Here is a 25,823-nt window from a genome sequence, read left to right as displayed (position 1 = left end):
TTCACTTGCTCGTGTTTGTTATTCACGGCTCCACCGGCACGTCTGTGCGGCTGCACTGGTGTGCACACAGCCAGCGAGGCACAGAAGTGTCTACTGCAGCCTCCTTAAAGGGAAAGGACCCCTGCTGCGTCCCTTCTGGCCCCACTTCCATTCACAGAAGTGGAGTTTAACGCTTTGTGTCCCGGGCCAGAATGCCGGCTCTGCATTTCATTTTGAATTTTGCAATGGCTTCTCCCGTGGTGGAATGCCACAAACAAGAGAAAAAAACGTTGCTTGCAGATTGCCCATCCTAGAAGCTGACATGCTTCAGAGTGACACAGGACGCAGAGCACAGGGACAACCTTTATTTCATGCTCAGGCTGTTTTACAAAGCGACCAGGTGTGGCACAGAGGACTCAGGAGCGCGGGATCTGGGACAGCGTGTTTGGACGCGCCTGCTGGGCTCTGCTGTTCTGATCTGGAAGGTCCAACAGGATGTGCAAAAGCTCCGGGGGTTCTAGCTGAGCAACAGGCTGGAGCACCAGGGTGAGCTTCCCGCACGGCCACGACCTCCCAGCCGAGGCCCCGAGGAGGCTCCGGATCGATGGTCGCAGGCTGGCGCTCACTGACCCAGCTCTACTCTACAGTGAACACGGAGCAGTGATGGCGAACCTCTGAGCTCGGCGTGCCAGCATTTGGAAAACCCTAACTTAACTCTGGTGCCGTGTCACATATAGACATTTTTTGATGTTTGCAACCATAGTAAAACAAAGACTTATATTTTTGATATTTATTTTATATATTTAAATGCCATTTAACAAAGAAAAATCAATCAAAAAAATGAGTTCGCGTGTCACCTCTGACATGCGTGTCATAGGTTCGCCATCACTGACATAGAGGAAGGTACAGACAGACGGAAAGACAGATCCAGGTCAAATCGCCTCCGGCTCTCCAAAGCTATCTGCGCAATCCCAGCGGAGCCACGGCCACCCCGGGCACGGCCTTTGGAGACTGCGGTTCACCGAGGGCAGCTGTCCCTTGAACGCAGACCCTGCCCAGAGGCACCACAGGGCCAACGAGGCATCAGCGCTCACACATGGACCTGAGGGGCCTGACTCTAGGACGTTCAGAGCAAGAAGAGTTAATGGCCCCGTTTCTCCGACTCCCCACGGAATTCCAAAGGGCAGCTCGGTGCCCCAGCGCAGAGGGAGAGCAAGCGAGCGCTGTTCTTCAGCATCTCTTGAATTAATGAACTGGAAATGCGTCTTGTCAGTGCTTGGAGAGGCGGAAGGGGTGAAAGAAGAGGCGAGAATGAATCACAGTGAGAGCCGCGTCAGCTGCCTGCGGCGCTCAGGAAACCCAACAGGCGAGGAAACAAAAGGGACCGGCTGCCTCGCATCTAAAGGAACAAATGGGACCCGCAGCCCCGCGTCTCCGCCAAGGCGGCGGCCTCCAGGGAGCGCACCAGGCCCGAGATGTCCGTGGCCCCGGGGACGGGCTGCAGACGCTGGGGTTTAAAGCACAGAAACAACAGAACACGCGTGTACTCTCACGTTTACGCGGAAACACAGGAACACTAGCATCTAAGCATGACGAGCTCCTGAATCGGTGCCGAGCCTTCAAACACTTGCACCTTCACGCGCTGCGAAGACGAAACGTCCGTGAAACACACTCCAGAACTCCAGGCTCCTGGGGAAGGGTCCGTCACTGAGAAGAAAGAAAGAGAACTGCATCTAACCACCCCTTTCCAAGAGTCACGGGGAGAGCCTCTGAGGGGCGCTGGTCAGTGATCAGAAAGGAGCGAGAGCCCGACAGCTCCCGCAGCACACGCTGGCCCTGCCCGAGGGAGCAGGAGCCGTCTCTGCAGTCTCCTTCTGGCCAGAAACACAGACACACAGGTGACATGCTCTTCCGAGTTCTTCCCAGAATGAGTCTGACATTTTCACTCTTACGAAAACTGCAGCCTAAAGCCTGAGGAACTGGCGGCAATTGAGTGTCAGGCCGCCTTTTCACTCTGGAGGCGCAGCGCTCCCACCCGCTCCCAGGCCGGAACCCTGCCGTCCGAGGGGCCGGAGGGGGGACCTCCCTGCAGCATACTCACCGGCGGGGGGGTGCTGGTGGCTTTCAGAACCAGCTTGTCACCCCTCTTCTCCACCTCGAATCCCATCTTCTTCAGCAGGGATGCGTCCGCCAGCCCCTGCTCCTCCATCTTGGCGATCAGATCCTGGTTCTGGCTGTTGTCCTCGGTGAGGTTGCGGATGGCGTACACGACCCACTGCGTCAGGACTGGGACAGAGTGAAGGAATCTGGCGACACGCGTGTTGCGTCAGGAACGCCCGTGAGGGCTGCGGGGCAGGGCGGGGAGCGGCACCGTACCGCCTCACGGATGCTTTTCTTGAGGCTGTGCTATAACTACGCATCCAGAGCGGAAAGACACTTACAACCAAATGCACACACGTATGCACACGTGTGTCCAGTGTGCAACGGCAGGATGTGCTGATGAATGAACACAGAAGCAAAGGCGCAGAGTAGCCACTCCTGAAGTTTAAGAACACCAGTGTGTGCACTCACGCACACTCACATACATGCACGCACGCATGCACAGGTAACGGTTAGAGTCACCAGGGAAAGGATCAGGGCGTTACCGAACCAGACAGGAAACCACCTTTCCCGAGGAAAGCCCGTGGAGGAACAAGCATGGCTTCCTAGGCACGCGTGGGATTCCCTCACTCCCGCTGACGGGTGAAGCTAGGAACCTCAGGGGCGTGCTTTCGGTTTGAATGCTCGTGCCCTCGGGAAAGAGCCCCCCTCCCTGCCTCGCCGCCCCCTAACTTTACATGATGTGACGAAGTCCTCACAGCAGACAGGCTCTCAGTGCCTGTGAGCCTGGAGAGGTGCTGCCGTCGGGACATTTCCATGTTGGATCCAGGGACACACAGGACATGCCAGGAACCGGGGGCCCGGCCCCCCTGTCGGTCCAGAGGGAACAAAGCTCCGGAGAGGGATAAACACTTTCCCCGCGAAGAGCGCCTCCTGCCCCTGCCTGGGGCAGCAGCAGGGAAACAGGCCTGTCCAGTGGCAGAGGTTCCCAGGCCGGCGTCTCCGAGGCCATGACTGGGGCACGTGTGTCCCACAAGGTGCCAGACCTGTCCTGGTTGCAGCCCCTTTGCCCTGACGCAGGAGCCAGGGAAGGCTCCACGCACAGCCTGTGGCCCCAACGATGCGGGCAGAGCCTGTGGCCCTGACCACGCAGGCACAGCCTGTGGCTCTGACGCAGGAGCCAGGGAAGGCTCCACGCACAGCCTGTGGTTCCCGCTCAAAGGGTTTGGGGAAGAAAGTGGTTCAAAAGCCTCACGGGAAATAGTAAAAGACGCGCCCGTCCCTGAAGTCAGACAAAGGTGAGGTAGAAAACACGAGAAGTTTTATGTTCGGGACGTTTTCTGGGGGCTGAAAGGTCGCTCGTCTTGGTTCCTGACACACCTGAGCTGCCCCGCACCGAGCGGCCTTCCTGGCACCGCGCTCCTAATCGCGGCTCCTGCAGGAGGGGCCTGGCCGCACACCGGGCCGCAGACACGCGCTGCGGGACGGCCATCCGGGCGTGTGGCACCGAGACCATCGCGTGTGAGGGCGGCCCTTCCCAGGTGCCAGGCCCGGAGTGCGGGCCGAGGCTGCCGCTCTCATTACTCGCCCCGGGGGAGGTTCTCGCGCCACCGACCTGGCACCCTGGCGCAGCGCCCCGGTCCTTGATGAGCTACGTTTTCCTCCTGGAGCAGAAAACATTCCAACGCATGAAGCCTAAATGTGACTTTCTCCCTCTCCCACAATCACCAGAAGACTGGGTCCCGGGGGAAGCTCTTCCAGCCGCCCGTGCCCTGAACAAGCCTCACTGCGCACGCGGGCCAGCCAGCACCGCCCAGCTCCTCGCGAGAGGCAGCGGCCGCGAGACCCCACGGGAGGAGCCAACGTGAGAAAGGGGGGATGTAGGCCGGAAGACGCCCCTGAGACTGGAGTTCCCGTGCTAACCTCTCCTCTCAATGCTAGAAGCCGGAGGCTGCTTCCCGGACCTTCCTGGCCACTCACTGAGACACCGAAAGTGGGAAACGCCATGTTCCCATCCGCGCTGAGAGCCGGACAACTGCAGGGCTCGGGGCTGGGGCTGGAACGGGACGGAGGCCGCTGGCCCGCCCGGTGCACACGCGGTGCCGCTGGAGGAGAACCATCACCCGAGCCGCCAGTGGTCAGGCTCACGGCCCCAGGCAGCAGCCCCTGCCCAGCACGGCCCGCATTCGTCTCGCTGGGTGCCCTCAGCCCTGAGGCTCCAGCAATGTCAGTCCCACACGCGAGCCCCACCTGGGACGTGCCCCCCCCCCCCCGCCCTGTCATTTCTCACTGACACGCTGAGCCCCTCCGGCCCCGACATGGCAGCCACCCCCCACCCCCACCCCACCCCGGCTGCCCCGCACACAGCTGGCTCGGTGTGCCCTAGGGATGTTTCCAGAGCTTTCTCGTTCTCGTTCCCACATCACTGTGCCCACCTGTGTAAGGGCCAGGGCCACACCTTCCAGATGCCCGTACCCCCGGCTCTGTCTCATTCCCCACACAACGTGGATCACGATACACGATGTCAGCGGACCACCTGCGGATGTGCGTCTGCCCAGCCCCCGAACCCCTCCTACGCAAGGTGATGTCTCTTCACCTCGTCCCCTGCTCCAGCCCAGTGCTGGGAAGTGTCTGCCGGTGTCGGTGTCAACAGTGAGCGTGTCTCCCACTCCCCGTGGGGCGGGGGCGGGGCCTGGGCACCACACGACCCACAGCCCTGACTCAGGGCTTTGCAGGGTTGAGATCAGAGGAAAGTAAACAACATAAATGCAAACCAGGCAGATGCTGAACTGTGTACATAAAAGGCCATGACAACAAACCTCAGAGTCCCATGTGGACGGACAAGTGTGGACCTGACTCATGTTCATCTGGGAAGGCAACCACCACATTTTGTGAAAATACTGTTATGTTTGTTTTCTTTTATATTTCCACTAGAGGCCCGATGCATGAAATTCGTGCAAGAGTAGGCCTTCCTTCCCCTGGCTGCCGGCACCGGCTTCCCTCTGGCACCCAGGACCGGGGCTTCCCTTGCAGTCCTGAGTTCGTCTGGAAAGATGTCCAGTCTAATTAGCATATTATGCTTTTATTATTATAGATTGCTTTCAGAGAGGAAGGGAGAGGGAGAGAGAGATAGAAACATCAATGATGAGAATCACTGATTGGATGCTTCCTGCATCACCCCACTCTGGGGATGGAGATGGAGCCCACAACCTGGATATGTGCCCTGACTGGGAATTGAACTGTGACCTCCTGGTTCACAGGTCAACGCTCAACCACTGAGCCAAGCTGGCTGGGCTGTTATGATATTTTAATAGCATTTCACTCGTAAAGGGTTTGGTGGCTAATTTCTGCTGAAAAGCTGACGCGATCCCCATCTGACTCCAGGACAGGAGGAGCAGAGGAGGAGATGAATGAGAGCCGACACCGGCGCCGCGGACCCAGGGGCAGGTGCGGTGCGAGCTGGCCCAGCCCAGCTGCAGGAACCACATGATCCAGACTTCCCGAGGAGCAGGTCTGGGCACAGCTGCGAGCGACAGCCTCCCAGAGCAGCACTGAAGCCGCAGCAAAGCAGGCAGTTCGTGCTCTTCCAAAGCCGGGCTCAGGGGAAACGAGGTGCAGGGAGGGAGTGGGGAGCTTCTCGGTACCTTGAAAACCAGAAAGAACAAACAACGGCAGCAGGACCCCAACACTCTCAACAAAGTGCGCCCACATTCTTACGTACGTGAGAGTAATCCCACTTCCTCTGTAAGGAGGGCCTGTGCCCTGGGAGTGCTGCGTGTCGCTCACTCTGGGGTGCCATCTACCAGATGTACCGGTTAATAATGCAGATTTTTTTTTCAATAGATGGGAGTTACATATATGGTGATATATATGTGATCTGATATGTATGCTATTTTGTATTGACAGCAAGCTTCAAAACTTCATATGTCAAATTTGCTGAAGGTGTTAACATCATAGATATTTTTACGCTTATGAATGCCAAATTTTGTGCCAAAAAAGAGCATTTGTGGGAAGTTTTAATTCATTACTTTATTTTGAAGAAAAGTGCTGTTGAAAGTTATCTTCTACTTCGGGAAGCTTATGGTGAACATGCTCTATCTCAAGATGCTTGTGAGCGCTGGTTTAAATGCTTTAAAAGTGATGATTTCGATGTGAAAGACAAAGAACATCCAGGTCAACTGAAAAAGGTTTGAAGACCAACAATTACAAGCATAATTGGATGAAGATGCGTGTCAAACTCAAAAACAACTTGCAGAAAGATTAAACGTTGCTCAGCAAACAATTTCCAATCGTTTATAAGCAATGGGAAAGATTTTAAAGGAAGGAAAATGGGTGCCACCCACATCAACTGAACGAAAGACAAATGGAAAACCAAAAAGTCATCAGTAAAATGTTGCTTCAACGGCACGAAAGTCTTTTTTGCATCGAATTGTGACTGGCGATGACAAGTGGATTTATGTTGAGAACCCCAAATGCACAAAGTCATGGGTTGATCCAGGTCAAACATCAACATCGACTGCAAGGCCAAATCGCTTCGGAAAGAAGACAATGCTCTGCGTTTGGTGGGATCAGGAAGGTGTGGTGTATCATGAGCTTCTAAAACCAGGTGAAACTGTTAATACTGATCGCTACCGACAAATAATCAATTTGAACCATACTTTGATCGTGAAACGACCAGAATGTGCCAGAAGACACGGCAGAGTAATTTTGCTTCATGATGACGCACCATCACACACTTCAAAACCAGTTAAAAACACATTAAAAGATCTTGCCTGGGAAGTATTAACCCACCCGCTGTATTCACCAGACCTTGCTCCTTCAGATGACACTTGTTCTGATCGATGGCACACACACTTTCTGAGCAGCACTTTAAAACATATGAAGAAGTGGAAAATTGGGTGTCTGAATGGTTTGCCTCAAAACAAGAAAAGTTCTATTGGGACAGTATCCACAAATTCCCTGAAAGATGGGGGAAATGTGTAGCTAGCAATGCACATTACTTTGAAGAAAGCACTTTTGATGTTTCTCTTGAAATTATCGTGTTTCTTTGATTACAAAACCCGCCATTATTAACCGGTACACCTAGTCTATATATGTAAAAGCCTAAGCGACCATCGCAACCAAACAGACGACTGAACAGGATGTGTGGGGTTAGTGAGGGGTGACCAAATGACTGAGCAGCAGGCTGCGTGGGGTGACCAGGCCGGCAGGGGGGTCAGTGAGGGGCGACCAAACAGCACGCTGAGTGGGGTGACCTGGCCCTTAGGAGGGGCAGTTGGGGGCGACCAGTCTGGCCGGGGGGGGGGGCATTGAGGGGCAACCAGGCCAGCAGAAAGGGGCAGTGAGAGGTGACCAGGCCAGCAGGGGGGGCAGTTAGGGGCAATCAGGCAGGCAGGCAGGTGAGCAGTTAGGAGCCAGTGGTCCCGGATTGTGAGAGAGATGTCTGACTGCCGGTTTAGATCCCTGTGGGATCGGGTCTAAACCGGCAGTCAGACATGCCCTGAGGAGCCCCAGATTGGAGAGGGTGCAGGCTGGGCCGAGGGGACCCGCCCCCCATGAAGGAATTTCGTGCACCGGGCCTCTAGTATATATATAAAAAGCCAGCGACCTGAATGCTGTAACAACCATAAGGACTGGTCGCTATGACACCACTGCGGCCAGCAAACCAGCCTGATCTGGGGGTGATACTGGCCGGCCAACACCCCCGCCCTTCCCCCTGGATGGCCCCGCCCCCGATGGGCCTCCACCACCCCAATTGGCCAGCAGCCCTTCCCCCTGATCACCCCCACTACCCCAATAGGGGATGGGTCTGACAGGCCAAGCTCCTGCAGCCCCTCCCCCGACCCATCCCCACCCTAGATCAGCCCCCCCACCCCAATCAGGGGCAGGGCTGGCTGGTCAACTACCTGTGGCTCCTTTCCCAAGCCAGCCCCATCCCCGTTGGGCCCCCACCACCCCGATTGGTTGACAGCCCCTGCCCCCAGCCAGCTCCGCCCCCGATCGGCCACCCCCCCCCACACCAATCAGGGGTGGGGCAGGCCAGCCAACCTCCCACAGGCCCTTCCCACAGCTGGCCCCGCCCCAATCGCCCCACCACACCAATCGAGGGTGGGACCAGCCAGCCAATTACCCATGGCCCCTCCCCCCAGCCTGTCCTGATCAGCCCCAGTAGGGGTGGGCCAGCTGGCCAACCTCCCACTGTCTCCTCCTCCCGACAGGCCCAGCAGGCCGGCCAGACCCCACCTTTGAACGAATTCGTGCACTGGGCCTCTAGTTTATCTATAAAATAACAGCTCACGAGGTCCTCTAATTGTCCCCATGTCCTGAGGACATTGTAGAATTACTGTTTAGGATCTCCTACTTAATCGGAATGTAAAAACCAAGTCTTAGTTCCTTCGATAAAACCAGCTGACAAGAGAAAAGGTGCAATAGAGCCCTTATGCACTGTCCCCCGCCCCAGCCTGGCTCATGAATATGTGGCCTCCAGTGTCTGTGGGACCCAGACAGCCTCGAGTGTAACGGAGACTAAAGCAGGTCCCAGTTAATATTCACATTGCCCTCTTGTTCCCTCTCTAAAGAGACAGAAAAAAAGCATGGGGGAGAAAATTAAACATCTTCTAAAGCTCTAATCCACCAATACTTGAAGTGCTTTCTTGTGTGCTTAGCTCCAGAAACAGCGCTTCTAAAGTTCCCATAGCGACTGCAAACAGAGGCATGGGCCTGTGTCACACAGCCTCTGTACAATGCCTGCAGCCAGTGCTGGAGGAGGCCGAGCCCGGGAGGGAGACAGCCCCTGGGATGGCCAAGCCCGGGAGGGTGACAGCCCCTGGGATGGCCGAGCCCGGGAGGGTGACAGCCCCTGGGATGGCCGAGCCCGGGAGGGTGACAGCCCCTGGGATGGCCAAGCCCGGGAGGGTGACAGCCCCTGGGATGGCCGAGCCCGGGAGGGAGACAGCCCCTGGGATGGCCGAGCCCGGGAGGGTGACAGCCCCTGGGATGGCCAAGCCCGGGAGGGAGACAGCCCCTGGGATGGCCAAGCCCGGGAGGGTGACAGCCCCTGGATGGCTGAGCCCGGGAGGGTGACAGCCCCTGGATGGCTGAGCCCGGGAGGGAGACAGCCCCTGGGATGGGTGAGCCCGGGAGGGTGACAGCCCCTGGGATGGCTGAGCCCGGGAGGGTGACAGCCCCTGGATGGCCGAGCCCGGGAGGGTGACAGCCCCTGGGATGGCCGAGCCCGGGAGGGTGACAGCCCCTGGATGGCTGAGCCCGGGAGGGTGACAGCCCCTGGATGGCCGAGCCCGGGAGGGAGACAGCCCCTGGGATGGCCGAGCCAGGGAGGGAGACAGCCCCTGGATGGCTGAGCCCGGGAGGGTGACAGCCCCTGGATGGCTGAGCCCGGCAGGGAGACAGCCCCTGGATGGCTGAGCCCGGCAGGGAGACAGCCCCTGGATGGCTGAGCCCGGGAGGGAGACAGCCCCTGGATGGCTGAGCCCGGCAGGGAGACAGCCCCTGGGATGGCTGAGCCTGGGAAGGAGACAGCCCCTGGGATGGCTGAGCCCGGCAGGGAGACAGCCCCTGGGATGGCTGAGCCTGGGAGGGAGACAGCCCCTGGATGGCCAAGCCCGGGAGGGAGACAGCCCCTGGGATGGCTGAACCCGGGCAGGTGAGAGTGAGAAGCTGCTCTCTCCCTCCGGCAGCTGTGCATGGGACTCAGAGACTTAGCCCAACACGGGACCTGTGGCCGGTGCATGTCAGGGAGGGACCGACTCCAGCAGAGAAGCACGGAGGCCGGGAGATGGCACCACACAGAGAACCTCCCGACTGAACATTTAACCAGCAGGCGCACGTGCCAAACTCACGTTCACAGTGCAGTCAGGAGGCTCCCCACGGCACTGGAGGTGCCTGGTGAGGAGGAAGAGGACCCTTCCAGGAGCCAGAATCAGGGCACTTGCCGTAGATTCCGGAACTCGGCCCCGGGGGGTGGCAGGGACTTGGTTCTGCTCCCCACTCTCTCTCTGTCGAGAAGACTGCTGAGAACAGGTAAAACATAGCCCGTGTTTTCATATGGCTGCAAGCTAAAAAGATTTTATATTTGTAAATGGTCAGGGGAAAATCAAAAGAACACTAATTTGTGACATTAAAATTATTTGCAAACATCAGTATCCACAATGAATAAAGTTTTACTGGTACACAGCCACGCACACTCACTCATGCATCGTCTATGCTGCTTTCATGCTGCGGCGGCTACAGGCAGCGCGGCTCTGAAGCCAAAAACACTAAATCCAACCTTTACCGAGAGGCCTGCAATCTCTGGCCCCGAGCATGGAAGGCACCAATGAACACTCGCTGGATGAACACACGAGCTTTTAAACGTGCCGTCACTGTGTTGGCCAGCACGGCTCAGTAGTTGAGCATTGATTTATGAACCAGGAAGTCACGGTTCGATTCCTAGTCAGGGCACATGCCCGGGTTTCGAGCTTGATCCCCAGTGTGGGGCACGCAGGAAGCAGCTGATCCATGATTCTCTCTCATCACTGATGTTTCTCTCTCTCTTTCTCTCTCTCTCTCTCTCTCTCCCCCCCCTCCCTCTCTCTCTTCCCCTCTCTGAAATCAATAAAAACATATTTTTAAAAAAGTGCTCACTGAAAAATATATATATTATTTAAATTAAAATTTATTCTTTAAAAAATATTTTTTATTGATTTTTTACAGAGAGGAAGGGAGAGGAATAGAGAGTCAGAAACATCAATGAGAGAGAAACATTGATCAGCTGCCTCCTGCACACTCCCTACTGGGTATGTGCCCGCAACCAAGGTACATGCCCTTGACCAGAATCGAACCTGGGACCCCTGAGTCCTCAGGCCGATGCTCTATCCACTGAGCCAAACCAGTTAGGGCTAAATTAAAATTTAAATGTTAAAAGATTTTACTCACTTTCGAGACACATATACACTATATGTCTAATGTATCTATATTTAGTGCTTTATAGAACATCTATGTTTAATTTTTGCCTCCAGGATAGATTTGAGAATTGTTTCGGCACCACGCCACTGCTGGTGAGGGGCGTATGTGCTGCCCACCTTCCCAAGGGCACTGGCTGGTGGGCCCGGGCACCGCGGGAGCCTCTTAGGAAGGTCCGAGGCCAGGATGCTCGAGGCGGGGCACGCCCGGTCCCCAGGTTTCGCAGAACCATGCAGTGGCGAGTGCCCTCCAGCCCGGTTTCCCAAAGCCGAGGAAGCTCAATAGCCATCTCTAAACGAGTATGCTCCCGGGCCGAGCAGGCCTGCAGAACTTCCAGAGTCTGAAGAAGTAGTTCAGTTTCTAAATGGTTTGAAAATGCTAAAACCCCAAACGTTTCCAGCTATGCCCGTTTCTGTCCCAGAGAGAAGCGTGGCCTTGGCATCAGAAGGATGACGGCTCCAGCGGACACGACACACTCTGCCCCCCTCGGAGTGGCGGGACGTGTCCTCCCACCCCGCCCCACCCCACCTGTCTGCAGGAGCCCTACCGGCCTCGCTCTGAGGGACAGAGAAAGGCATTCCCACCTGCTGCCTGGACCCGGCTCCCCAGGCTCTGCCCCTGAGGAGGGCCATCACCCACGGCAGGAGAGAGGGGGAGGGAAGAGCGCGCCAGGCTGTGGGCAGGGGAGGGCGGGCGACTTAGGGTGAAAACGGAAGTGGGGTGGGCAAATACTGGTCCCGGGGGGGAAGGAGACCTGGAATCCGTTCCTGTTCCCTACACAGCGCCACACGCCCTTCCTGGGCAGGTGAGCCCCATCGTTACACATCAGACTTCACTGCGCAGCTCGTGCCACTGCGGCCTCCGCCTCCATCTGCTGTCACTACCCTCTGCTCTCATCTCTCTGCAGGTCCTCAGCTAACGGCGCCCCTCCCTGCGGAAAGGCCCAGCGAGGCCGCCCGAGCAGATTCCGCCCAGCCCGCCTGCCGCTGAGAGCAGCGTGTGTCAGTAACACCACAAACCGCCCATCTGGGCTGCCTCTTCCTTCTCCAAATTGCTGGTCTATCTGGTGTCTAGTCCCCCATGTTTTTGTAGTTAAAGCTGAGGGACATCTGTGGTTGGCGTGCTCCGGGCTGCGCCGACACGCACTGCTCTGGGCTCTGCAGTGCCCCCCGACAGCAGGCAGAGTAAACACGAGGCCCCTTGGATCTGCCACTGAAGGCTGACGGCTAGCGCTGAGCGGTGAGAAAGGAGGACCCAGAGGCGGGGACGAACAGCGGCCCGATCTGTGAGCTGCAGAGCACAATCGGGCTGAGAAGGTAACGCTGCGCGGAGGGCGCTACAGGAAGGACCAGAGCACCTCAGTACTGACGGGGGAGTCACCCTGGAAAACGGGCCCTTCAAAAGCAGCCGCAGCTGGTCTCTGCCTCTAACTCCCCGGAGCCAGGACGTCAAGGGACACATGGCAAAGGCCCAGCGCTGACACGGCCGCGTCTGACAGGACCTGGAACACGCAGTGTCAGCCAGGAGACCCCATCCCGGCGCAGTCAGCCCTCCCCACACGACTCGGCCACGCGCTGTCCTCACAGGCACAGCTTCCTGCCCATCCGCTGACCCTGGGAAGCAGGGCGGGGGACCCTCTATCTGCCCAGGGCCATGTGGATATTTATAACGTCATTCACTGACTATAACTCACTTAATAGGTTCAATCCCAGTCTCTGGTAGGAGTGTGTGTGGGAGGCAACCAATTGATGTGTCTCTCTCACATCGATGTTTCTCTCTCTCTCTCTCTTTCCCCTTCCATTCCCTTCTCTAAAAATCAATAGAAAAATATCCTCAGGTGAGGACTAACACACACACATACACACATACATACATACATCAAATAAAGGGGATTGTCTGTTCAGGACATGGTGAGTCACTCCCCCTCCCCTACCAGAGGCCTGAGCCCGCTCTCCGTTCCCCCGGCCTCCACTTGCGCAGTGTCATCTCCCGGGCACCGGAGGACCGAGGAGGACGGCGGAAGTGCCGCCTCCCCTGGGCCCTGGTTGGACTGTGCGCAAGTCCTTTCCAGTCCCAGATGTGCACGGTGCACGCACCCCGGATGAGCAGGGCACCATGTGGCACCGCTGTCACCCGATCCGCAAGCCCACAGCTGGGCGGTGATGTCATGGGGAGGCGGTGCCCTGCCTGCCAGTGCCACACGCACCCCCACCCCAAAAGCCCTGTGGCCGAGCGGCCGCACTTGCAGCCTGTTGGTGAGGGACCTGCGGCACAGAAACTAATTCTGCGCGCCCCACGTTCTGGAACCGTTTTACTAACCACTTAAAAGCACAGCGTGGGCCGGAGCGGTCGCAGCCTGTTATCCCTGTCACCCAACAGGTTTCGGGATCAGAAACAACCAAGACCACTTCTAACTCCAACCACACTAAAGGCCGAGGGGCCACAAGTGGTTCCATTTGTTCTTGGGGCAGCTCTCCAACGTCACGGAGGCCAGGCGAGCAGGGCACACAGCGCGTAGAGCCCTGGCTCGGGGCAGCTGCACGGATGAGGAGGAATAACCGGGAATAACCCTTCTCAGCTATCACGCAGGGTGCCTTCTCCGTGACCACCCTCTCGTGCCCCTCGTCACGCTCCTGTGGCTGTAACCCCGACTCCTCCCGGGCGTGTGCGGCCTGCGCGCCGGGGCTCCCGCCTTCGTCCTTGTCACTGCGCACTCAGGTCGGATGCTTCCTGCATTTGCTGGGTGAGTGCCCCCAGCTCCCATCTCTGTGGACGGGCACCCAGCCCTGTTGGCTCCAGGCTGGGCAAACGCCCAGTGCTGCGCAGCGCCGCCTTCACTCCGCAGGGAGAAAGTGCCAGGGAGAGGCGTCTGGACAGTCAACTTCAAAAGCAAGCGACGCTGCCCGGTGCCCAGGTTCCCAGTCGGGGCCATTGCGCGCGCTTCCTGCCCAGAGGCAGCAGGACAGGGTGGGATGGAACCCGATGTCACCGCGTCCTGGCGAAGGAGGAATCTACGAACAGGCGCCGTGGAAACGGGAGAGACCCCGGAAACGGGAGAGACCCCAGGAAGCCCAGGCCCCTCTGCCTGGTAGGAGGTGCGCTCCGTGGGGTGAAGGAATATCAAACACTAAGCTGGCAAGAGCGCGTTTCTGTTCAGAGTCCCCGCTACGTTCAGCGTCAGCGAAGCTTTGCAGGAGGAACGCCCGTGTGTCCCAGAAGCCACGGCTGTCGCGTTACCCGCATGAACTAGTAGGGGCACTAATAATGGGCATAGGCGCAGCGGTCACACCCCGGGGCAGACAGCGCCTGCAGGCTGTCCCAGGCCCTCACAGACGCGCTCGTGCAGGCAGGGTCTCCTCATTCTGCTGGCAAGGAAACCACGACACGGGAGGCACTGCTACCCCGGGTGACACGGTGCGGGTGGTGCAGCCGGGCGTGGGCATGGGCATGGGCGTGGGCGTGGGCACAGCACTCAGCCACGCTGCCCTGAGCACTCCTGCGACCGGGGGAGGGGCCCGGGGGAGGGGAGGCCCTCCCCGCTGAGACTGAGTGCCAGCTTCTAGACCAGGGGTGGGCAAACTTTTTGACTCGAGGGCCACAATGGGTTCTTAAACTGGACCGGAGGGCCGGAACAAAAGCATGGATGGAGTGTTTGTGTGAACTAATATAAATTCAAAGTAAACATCATTACATAAAAGGGTACGGTCTTTTTTTTTTTAGTTTTATTCATTTCAAACAGGCCGGATACGGCCCGTGGACCGTAGTTTGCCCACGGCTGCTCTAGGCTGTGCCTGGAAACCAACAAAAGGATGGAACAGCTCCTACTTGCAACAGGGTCCCTTCTCTTCAGAAATCTCTGTGTCAAACACTGTCAGACAGAGTGACCACCTCTGCACGGTGCCGCTGGAAGTGGCCGTGAACCGTGAAATGAATTAGAATCTGAAGTAGGAAAGCACCGCATCCACATGATGGACACGGCGCAGGTCAGCACAGCGCCAGCGCACGGGCTAAAGGCAGGCTTCGGACCGCCAGCCACCGCGCCACCCTCCTCCCAGCCGCGCCCTCGGGACCAGCAGTGAGGCGCGGGTGCCCACAGGTGAGGACAGGCACCGGCCGCAGCTGGGCCCTCGTGCTGTCTGCCACTATCTCCGTGAGTCACCGGGGAGCCCGGAGCTTGTCCTCATGGCGGGAGGGGCCTGCTGGGTCCACGTGGTACAGTACGTGCCCTGGGAATAACCCGACACTGACGGGAAGCCAGCACCCACACGTCAGGCTATTTAAAAGCCAAGGTGGCTGTGGCGGGGACACTGAATCTAAAGCTCTTCCTCGACATGTCTCTTCTAAAACTTCTACCCCGAGGGACCCGCTTTGGGGGAGACCTCGCTCCGCGACAGAATCTAACACTGGCAGGTTCCCCACTCCTCTCATCCACAGCATCGTCTCGGATCTTGTGCTGGCGTCAGAAGCGATGTAGTCATCACCAGAGACTGCGCACCACACGCCCAATGTCTCCTGAGCGTCTCGCCAGGACGGGCTCCCTCCCGGAACAAGCGCGAAGGCCGCGCAGTGCTGGGGACACAGGCACTGACGGCACAGCCGGCCCTGGCCTGTGGCGTGGCTTCTGGAACCAAGCCCAACCTGAACAGGTGCTCGCGGAAGCTCATCACAGGAGGACAACGATGACAAGGGGGCGGCGGTGGCCTCAGCGGGGGACACTGAGCACGAACCACAGGACAGAAGAAACCGGCCGCCTGGCGAGCTGCAGAGGACGCGGGCCGCGGGCCGGCAAGCGCGAGCCGAGAGAAGTGACGGGAACCCTCTGTGGCCGAGTGGAGCGTGGGGCTCCGGGCAGAGGGCCGTGGGTGTGGGCGCGAGTGGAGGATTTCGGGGGCCGGGCAGAAGGGAGGCCAGCGAGCGGGGAAGACAGTGGGGAGACCGAGGAGGATGCACCTTCTCTGGGCCAGGCGCGACCCACAGCAAGGTCAGATGCTCAGGCTGGTTTGCCCCCAGGGAGCACCCATGACGCAGAGGCAACAGCCCCAGGCGGGGTGTCCCGCGCTCCTGGGGGCACAAGGCGAGGCTTCTTGCGGTGAGGCTGGGGCTCCTTCCTCCGGGGGAGCCGAGTGCCTGTCCCCAAGCCGGTCCCATGCGGGGCCCACCCCCAGCGGAGCCCCAGCGGCTGGAACAGTGCCGCACGCAGCACAGATGCTCAGGAGTGCAGAGCGGAGCATGAGAGACAGCGAGCGAACCCGGCCGCACGGGGACAGGACACGCGTGAGGCTTCACCACTGGAGATGCTCTACCCCATGGGGACAGTCACAGCAGCAGGGCCGCACACGCTGATGCCGAAACGGAGAGCAGGCGGCACGGATTGCCACGTGAACAGGGCGCACCGAACTGGGCAGAGCCGTGCCCGCGGGACAACAGCTTATGGTAAGCGCCCGCAGAGCCGGGCGAAGAAAGGTCTCGTCACGCTGGGACCACAGGGAAAATTAAACACTGCGCCTGCACTGTACGCCACACGGAAAGTAACTTCTGGGAGATCACAGGTCCCCACGGGAAAGGCGGAGCGATCCAGCGTCCAGATGAAAACACAGAAGGATGTTCGATGACCTCAGGGCTTTGGGAAGACACCAAACCACTAACCACAGAGGAAGAAAACTCATCAAAACACCATGGAAGTCAGCAGAGTCAGCTGCGGGGACTGGTGTTGGGAGGAGGGTGGGAATGCCCTGCACCCCGCTGGGTGGTGTCAAACACTGAGACGTTTTCTCACATCTTGCATTGTCCTATATGTAAGTTACGTCTCAACGATAAAAAGATACTATAAAGACAGTAAAAAACAAAACAAGCCACTAGGACGGGAGGGACTCTGTCAACACAGATTTGATATCCTGAATATAAAAAAATTCCTCACTTAAAAAAATATAGGCAACAAAATTTGAATAGCTTCTTAATGACACAGGAAACCCAAATGGACAATAAGCATATTGCTAATTAGAGAAATTAAAGTTATCACAACAGCAACACATACTCAGCAGACAGGCAAAACTCTACACGTCTGACTGCATCACGTGGTGGCACGCTCAGCCGCTGCTGGGGGAGGACCGGCTGGAACACGGGTTCTGGAGAGGGTGGCACCCTCCGGAATGAAGCTGAAGCTACACCAGCCGCACAAGGTCCGCACCCCGAAGGAAACACACGCTCCCCCCAGGACACACGCATGAACAGGAGTGCTCCCGGCAGCATTCATTCTAACGGCCCCAAAGTAGACATAAGCCAAGTGTCCACCAACAGCTGAATGAGAAAATGTGAAATTCTCCCGCAACAGATACAGGAACCCGCACGCAATGACTCGGCAAATCGCAATCATGGTTTTGAATGCCCAATGACAAAAAATGCAAGCCACGACGCCACTTACACACGTTTAAAAAGGGGCCAGCCACCCCAGAGCACGTCGGGGTGCGTGGGCTAACAGGGCAGGTCGGCTGACCCAGTCGGGTTTCTGAGCGGCTGGGATGGGAAGGGCTCAGCGAGGCCGCAGTGTTTTCCGCCTTGACCTGGGTGTTGGCTACACGTCTACTTTATAATTATTTGCAAACAGTGCATGCATACTCCTTCTGCTTTCTGGAATGCATATTGTATTTCAAAATAAATCACCGGGGGAACCTGGGGTGACGATGGAAGGGAGACTTGAAGCGCAGGCTGGTTTGCCAAACGCAGTTCCCAGGCCTGCCCGGTACTGCCGACACCTCGAACGCCTGGATCCTGTGGGCTCGCAGAGGTACCGGGCCTGCGGCCCACGCACAGCCCAGCCCCTGCCGATGCTCAGAAGCGGCCGGAGGGGGAGGTGGGCTGTCACCAGTTTCTTCCCGAAACCCGAGGATTCCCGGAGCTGCCCAATGTGCCCGAGGAAACTGGGTAAAAGCGCGTTAGGAGGGAAACCGGCAGAAGCAGCTTGGATTCTGACGGTTTGTCTCTCTCACAGGCAGGGGCAGCACTGGGCTGGTGGGGTCCCATCCTGGACCAGGAAGCAGAGATCTGCATCTGCCTTGGACCAGCTGTCACTCGTGAGCTTCCCTGAGCCCGTCCCTGGGAGGGGAGGCCCCTCGCTGTCCCGTGACACCCTCCAGGGCAGAGCCCGCCGGGCTGCGCACTGCCTCCCCCTCCAACGCTGGCCTGGCCTCCGCCACCAGTGAGGCCTCTGCACAGCACGGAGCTGCTCTCGGCCGCACTCAGCTCACCCCGAGGGGGGCTGGCAGCTCAGACACGCGAGCCTGCTGGTGGGAGCAGGCGACTCAGGCGGCCCACTCACAGCCTGCTGCCCTGGCTGCCCAAGTCCCGTCTCTGCCTCAGAGACGTTCAGACCAGAGCCGGGCCAGAGCGGGAAGGAGAGATCTGAAAGCTGGCCCTATTTTTGTAATTTCGGGACGTGGGACCATTATCCAAATGAAGGGCTGATGTGAATCCACAAAACTAGAAGGGACGCGAGCCCGCAGCTGCGGCAGGTTCCCTCCCTCCCGCCCCCCTGGGGGGTGGGGGGAGCCGCACCTCCCGGCAGGAAGCAGGCCCTGCGCCTCCTCCACTCTCCCCAGCATCCAAGTCGCCCCAGACACACTCAGAGACGTGCAGTCAGGAGGAGCCCCCATGAGCCCCGCCGCCTGTCTGGTCTCTCCTGTCCCCTCAGCTGGTGGAAGGTGGGTTCCCTACCCGTCTGTGCCGGGTCACCTCCCTTCGCCCGGCGGTCCAGGCTCCACACTGGGCCCAGGGCGCGGGCACAGGCCAGCTCGCACGTACTCAACAAGGACGTCCCGAGGGCCTGCTCCCCGAGCTCACTCCTCCAGAGGCTCACACACTCACCCAAGGTTTCTGTTGTTTTTTGTTTGAAAAAACCTGTTGGTTCTAGAGAAATAAGTGCTACAGAGAATACAACACTCCCCGCAGAGAACGAGGACCTCAAAACAAAGCAGCCGGGAGTTACTACGTCACCTGCTGAAAGGCTGCGGCACGCCGAGGTTTTGACCAGACCCTGGCACGGCTAAGTCTGGCCAAGGTCATTTTAGGCAAAAACACTGACATTAGTCAGGGTCACCCGGAACTTGTCTCTCTGTGCCAGGCTCCGGCGACCCGGCCTCTCAATGTCTTACAAAATATGGATCCTCCGTGGAATGCTACTTAAAGAGACAATATGAAAAAGTTATGAACATAGCCAAGAGGCACTGAACTTTTTAATAAAGCAAATGCAAAAAGAAAAACTGGCAAATAAGTAGCTTTGTAAGGAAATTACATCTTAATAACGATGCTTACAGCGCAGCCCGGGGGCCGGGCCGGCTCCAGGCGCCTTGTGCCGGGGTCACACCTGTGCTGAGTGCGGCCGGACGCGGGCTGAACCGCCGAAGGCCACGGCCGTGTGCAGACCCGCGAGGGCGCGAGGGCAGACAGGGCCGCCCAGCACGCTCACCTGCACAAACCGCAGTGAGTGACACTGCGTGCAGCGCTACCCTCGAAACTTAGATATGACACCGAGAAGCACAGAACTGAAAGCCACGTGGACACAATCTCAAGTATTTCACTTTTGTGTCATTTCAAAATAGTTTGACTTTCACCAAAACAAGGAGACAGTTCACTTCTGTGAAAGCCTCACTCACAACATTACACCCGATTCCTCCAATGTCGGCGTCAAGGCCTGGGAAGAGTTGCTAGGTAACCATAGGCTGCAGGAAGCAGGTCTTCCTCTGGCTTTCACTCTGAATGGGTCTGTTCAGATGCCTGCAGCTGTGTGTACGGGCGTGTGGGGTGCTCGGCGGCAGCGGGTTGCGCTCTAACCGGCCTGGAAGTGGCATCCGCGTAGCGCCCTCTCCTTAGCCCCACACTCGACTCACTGCACAGGGGGCCGGGGAGGCCCGCTCACCTGGGAAACTGCACACTGTGCGCTGTGGCTGGGGAGAACAATGGTTTGTGCATCTTCAGTCGCACTAGGAGGGGTAAGAGAATCAGTGAGAGGCTTCAAAAAACCAAGTTACACTGCTGGGAAGCCAGGACAAAAACTGATCTTTTGAAAGCAAAACAGCACTATGAGGCTTTCCAGATTTTCCTGAAAGTCAGCCCAACACGGAACAAATGATCTGAATGCCGACAGGCTGTTTATAGGGGACCCAGAAGCAAAGGGAGGCGAGCCCTGCCCATCCCCAGGAGGAAGCCGATTCCAGCAGAAGGGCCCCCGGCCAGTCACTGCTCCTAACGTCGAGGGAAGGAAGTGCCGCAAGGGGACACGCTGACACCTTTTACAAACACCCACACAGCAGGGGCGCCAGCCTGGGCCCAAGGCCTTCCCCTGGGCCTCCCTCTCGCTGCGCTTGAGGCCGTCACAAGCTGGAGCCCCATAAAAAGGACAGAGGGAACCCTGTTTGTGTTTCTTCTAAAATTTCTACATTCTCCAAGACGAGGCACTAGCGCAGCGGTTCTCAACCTGTGGGTCGCGACCCCTTTGGTGGTCGAACGACCCTTTCACGGGGGACGCCTAAGACCATCCTGCATATCAGATATTTACATGACGATTCATAACAGTAGCCACATGACAGTTATGAAGTAGCAACGAAAATAATTTTATGGTTGGGAGTCACCGCAACATGAGGAACTGTATTTAAAGGGCCAGAAGGTTGAGAATCACGGCACTAGCGTCTGGAACTTGCAACATGCAGAGAACAGTGAACACTAACTCCTGCAAGAAAGACGCTGCTCGCCCTGGCCAGGGGCACAACGGCTGGACATGCCCTCTGCTGGGCACACATGCGCATTCCTCTTGGGCACATACCTGGGAGTGGACCTATTGGCTCCCAGGCCGGGTGCCATGAAGTGGCATGTTCGGACCACTCCAGGCCCCGCCAGCGCTCCATTCCCCTCTGGCCCACGTGGTGCCCATGGAGCCGAGCTCTCCCGCAGTCACCGGGCACTGCAGCTCCTCTTTGCGCTGTGCCTGCCTGTGTCTTGCGGCCACTTTAAATGCCTGAACTGTCTCTTCCCTGTTGTCTGGCAGAAGTCCTTACACCAGTGGTTCTCAACCTGGGCTGCACATTAGAATCACCTGGGAATCTTTTTAAAATCCTGATTTCTGGGCCTCATCCTCTGAAAATTCTGTTTCTTTGTTACTGGTCCCACCCCATCACAAAGAAACAGAATGTCCGGAGGATGAGGCCCAGAAATCAGGATATTAAAAAAATTCCTAGGTGATTTTAATGTGCAGCCAAGGTTGAGAACCACTGTCTTACACGCTATGGCTATGAGGCCTTTGTCAGCCTAAGCCAGTGGTCGGCAAACTGCGGCTCACGAGCCACATGCAGCTCTTTGGCCCCTTGAGTGTGGCTCTTCCACAAAATACCGACTTCTGCGCATGGGCCACGAAGTTTCAATCGCACTGTAAGTGTGCGCCTGCACGTGGTATTTTGTGGAAGAGCCACACTCAAGGGGCCAAAGAGCCGCATGTGGCTCGCAAGCCGCTGTTTGCCGACCACGGGCCTACACAATGCAATTACCTTTCCACAGGTTTTCCTCACAGTTAGTGCTTTTCAGCCACAATTCTTACATTTTGTTTTAAGAATCTTCAGCTAACCCGAGACAACAGCCATATTCTTCTGGTTCCTCACTAAGCCTTTTGGTTTTACCTTTCATGTTGCAGACTATGGTTCATCTTGAATTAACGTTTGTGAAAGGATTGACATAGGGTGATGAGTTTTTCCCATTATGGATTTTTTTAAAAAATCCTCACCTGAGGATATGTTTTTATTGATTTTAGAGGGGAAGGGAGAGAAAGAAACATCAACTGGTCACTTCCCATACGCGCCCCAACTGGGGATCGGATCCGCCACCTTCTGGTGTACAGGATGATGCGCCAACCAACGGAACCACCCGGCCAGGGCCCAGCATGTCCTTTTAATTTGTCTCACACTATTTATGGAAAAAACTGTCCTTTTCTCACCAGATTGCACTGGCACCTACGTGTGTAGCTGTGAACCTGTGTGTGAGCTCTCCGTTCTGTTCTGTGACATCATCATCACCATCACCATCATCACTGTTGGAGTTTTCACATGACTCAGCATGGAGGGACATTTATACCTCTCTCTTAGGGAGTAAGAGCTATCACAGGGTCTCTGTATAAGAAGATCTATTTGCTGAGAAACTGAACGCTGGGCAATTACAAACATTCACATACCCTGTGGGGCAAAGAGGCTAAAGCTCAGAGGGGCTCAGGGAGGTGCTTAGAATTTAAGAAGTGGCAGAATCAGGGTCTGTCTGCTCCAGGGACGATGCTGTGGGCACTATGCTATAGGACTACAAAGAAAAACAGTTTGCTTATTATTCCCACTAACGGTGACACTGCTGTATGCCTGTGAAACTTACAAATGAGGTATTTCAATACAAAAAAAAAGGTAAAGAAAAAAGGAAGGAAAAAGAAGAAAGAAAAGAACAGAAAAAAACAAAAGCCTGTTTGGATTCTCATTTTATCCCTGTCCCCTCCCCCTCCAATAAAAACAACATTAAAAAAAGCCACATCAAGGACGCTGATCAAAACAGATCAAAAAAGAATGAAAGAAAAACATTTCAAATAAAGTTCAGCTGTTTCTATTTGGAAACAACAACAAAAAGTCCCACTTGCCACAATAAACTGACAAATACGAAATGGCCTCTGCGGTCGCGGAGCTGGAATTTTCCGATGGCATTTGCTCCTGTGTCATTACTGCGGGATCCACAAGTGCGCGGCGAGCAAACAGCTGGGCCGCGGGCTCGTGTCGCGAAGCACAGCAGCCCAGGGCTCCTCACCCGCCAGCCACCCTGGAGACGGTCTTCCTGACACTGGAAATCCCCACCGGGCCCTGGAACTGCCCCCGCCACGGGCAGTCAGTGGCCCCCCAGCCTGTCCCACCTGGACAGGTCTGACACGCAGCCTGGAGTTCCTGATGCCCACGGGTGGCCAGTCGCAGAGTCCCATGGGGTGTCCAGGGGCCGCACAAGCCCTCCCCGTCCCAGGCAGGAGCCTGATGGGCATGGCCCGATGACCCAGTGACCAGAGAACGGAGGTATTGTTATTAACGGCTATGCAACATCAGAACTGTCCCTGGTCTAAGCATACCCAAAGCATCCATGCTTCTTAACATAAACCACTGAAATGAAAATTCACTAAGAGCTTGCCTGTTGTTAATTATTTGAAGAGGTTAAACCAAACAATGTGAAATAATGTTATTGCCAAGCCAAGCTTAATGAGTTCATAAAAGAAAGAACTCTTGGGAGAAACTTCTTTTGGCAAAACACACACACACACACACACACACACACACACACACACCACACACGCCACACACGGCACACACACGTCACACACACGTCACACAGGCACGCACGGCACACACACACACACACACACACACGCACACTTCACCACGCCACTGTGCTCATGGATGTTCCTCCTCTCACTCGGCAGAAATAGCATGGCACGTGGCCCCCAGGCTTCTGGCCGTGGCCACTGGACGGCGGAGGGTCACCGCTGACCAAGACAGGCTGGCTGGGCAGAGGGAGGAAGTCTCACCCGGACGTGTCAGGTTGGGGACATTGGTAAGACACACAAGCCAAATGCTAACGGGGCGTTAGATACACGTCTGATACTCAGTAGAAGAGCTTGTCTAGAGGTTACGTTTAGGTGACGCTCTTCAAAGCCGTGAGAATACCCAGAGCACACTGTCTCCCCATCGGGCTCCAGCCAAGGTCACCTCCTGCCGGATGACGGCACAGCCTCCTGCAGATTCCGTCACTCCGCCGTCCAGAAAGCGCCCAGGAGGAAGTTCCTGCGGCCTCTCTGTCGCGCCTGTGCCCTCCCAGGGGCTGGCGAGGAGGCAGTGCAGGCCGGTGACTAGGAAGCAGGCCCACACCGAGTGCAAAGCCGGCCTGACCGTTAGGACAAGGGGCCGGGACTCGCAGTGCATCGCTCACCTACGAAGTGCAGGTGAGACACGGGGTCTGGCTCGGACGCTGCCGGGAGCGGGGAAGGTGAAGTGTGCGCATGCACAGCAGGACCGCGAGGTTCCTGAAGAGCTGAGTGAGTGAGCGAGTGAGGACGGGGGGCGGGGGGGGGGGGGCGGAGGCCTCCCCAGGAGCCCCGTAGCTGGCGTGCTGTGGGCAACAGCCTCCCAGTCGTCTGGTCTTCACTGAAAGGCCCTGAGACAAAGCTTGTCTCCCTAGAAGGGCAGTCCGAGGGCCATGAGAGTGAACCTGGGTGAATTTCTTTTTTCGTAATAAACCACTTTCCTTGCACCTGCACCTCTCGTTCCCTGCTCTCCTGGGCAGAAAGCTTTCCTCTCTCTCTCTCTCTCCTCCCCAGCCTTGGAGCTAAGCCGAGTCGGAGCTCTGCAGCGAGCGCAGCCCGAGCCCCAATCATGAAGCGACGGAGCCAGCTGCTTGCCCCTGAGCAGCTATGGCTCCGTGCGCTCTGAGAGGAGAGATCTCTACTGCTAATCAGACAAATGACAGTATCTTTAGCACAAGCAAGCATTTTCCGCCCACTTACTTTGAAACACATGATTTTCATCAGCTCCTTTTCTGTTCTTTTAAAAAATATATATATTTTTATTGATTTCAGAGAGGAAGGGAGAGGGACGGTTAGCAACATCCATGATGAGAGAATCACTGATCGGCTGCCTCCTGCACGCCCCCTACTGGGGATGGCGTACACAGCCTGGGCACGTGCCCTTGGTCAGAATCGAACCCGGGACCCTTCAGTCCACAGGCCGATGCTGTATCCACTGAGGCAAACCAGCTAGGGCTCCTTTTCTGTTCTTGACAGAAACCCCAGTGAGGGATTTTACTTTAAAATGCGCCCCCCCCGCCCCCCCATCTCCTCCATCCTAGGCCAGCTCTCACGGTCCCCGTGGGGCTCCACTCTCCAAGCCCCCACAGCAGCCTGTCTGCCCCTCTCCACCCACAGCCAGTGCAAGGCCATGCGGAGAAGGGCTCTCACCAGGGAAGCTCCAGAAATTAAAGTTTCTCTCTCAAACCGAAACAGGCGGCATGGGTTCTGGGCTTCCTCGTCACTGCACTAGACCTGCTTCCTATAGTGCCACTCCTTGGGGACACGCGTGCCGGCCCCCCCAGAACACACCCGGATTACAGGTGAGGACGAGAGCCAGAGCCGCAGCTTCAGGCACAGAGGGTCACAGAACAGGACTTGCCGAAACGAGAGCTCGGTGCCACCGCAACGCTCTCCCTGTAACATCTGTCCCCCCGGGAGCCCGGCCCGACCTGCACAGGCTGCCGGGGACAGTCCGGCCGCCGGAGAAGGGGCCTCCTTCTTAGGAACAAGCCCACGGGGAGCAGCAGCTCCTCAGCAAAGGAGCGGGGGGGGGGGGGCACGCAGAGGCGCGGGCTGCGGCCTGCAGCCTGCCGGGGGGCTCACACGCAAGGATACAGGGGTTGCTGTCGTCCGGGCTGCAGCTGTCCAGGATCAGGGGGATGCCGTCCAGCTCGCTGACCTGCAGAGAGGAGAACATGGAGTTACGCACACAGCAGCCCGGGGCGCCGGGGATCACGGGGGATGTTTCTGTTTTCTTCCCCTCCTCGTCGCTGTACTGTCTGTGCAATTACCGACCCGGAAATATTTAACAACAGGCGTGTAAGCACAAGTGATACTTTCCCTTGCCCCCTTCCTAAAAATGTGGGGCGACGGCAGCCGTACAAACCAGGACAAAGCAGATCGCTTTCACCAGGACAGACTCCAGCTGGGCCTGGGGTTACGACAG

General features: G+C 57.1%; 1 protein-coding gene across 1 annotated transcript in view; it reads right to left on the bottom strand.

Annotated features, from left to right (window-relative positions):
- Positions 1 to 329: 329 nt before the first annotated feature.
- ATXN10 (ataxin 10) overlaps positions 330 to 25,823 on the bottom strand; it is a 126,012-nt gene continuing 100,518 nt past the window's right edge. The window contains exons 10-12 of the mRNA XM_081084804.1: positions 25,493 to 25,556; positions 2,081 to 2,265; positions 330 to 1,686 (exon numbers count right to left, since the gene is read on the bottom strand). Coding sequence (XP_080940930.1) covers positions 1,684 to 1,686; positions 2,081 to 2,265; positions 25,493 to 25,556 — 252 coding nt within the window. The 3' untranslated portion in view covers positions 330 to 1,683. The remainder of the gene's footprint in view (positions 1,687 to 2,080; positions 2,266 to 25,492; positions 25,557 to 25,823) is intronic.

The sequence above is a fragment of the Myotis nattereri genome (genome assembly GCF_964212035.1).
Source record: "Myotis nattereri genome assembly, chromosome: 2".
In the NCBI taxonomy this organism is placed as follows: Eukaryota; Metazoa; Chordata; class Mammalia; order Chiroptera; family Vespertilionidae; genus Myotis; species Myotis nattereri.
This window is presented reverse-complemented; position numbering and strand designations above follow the sequence as displayed.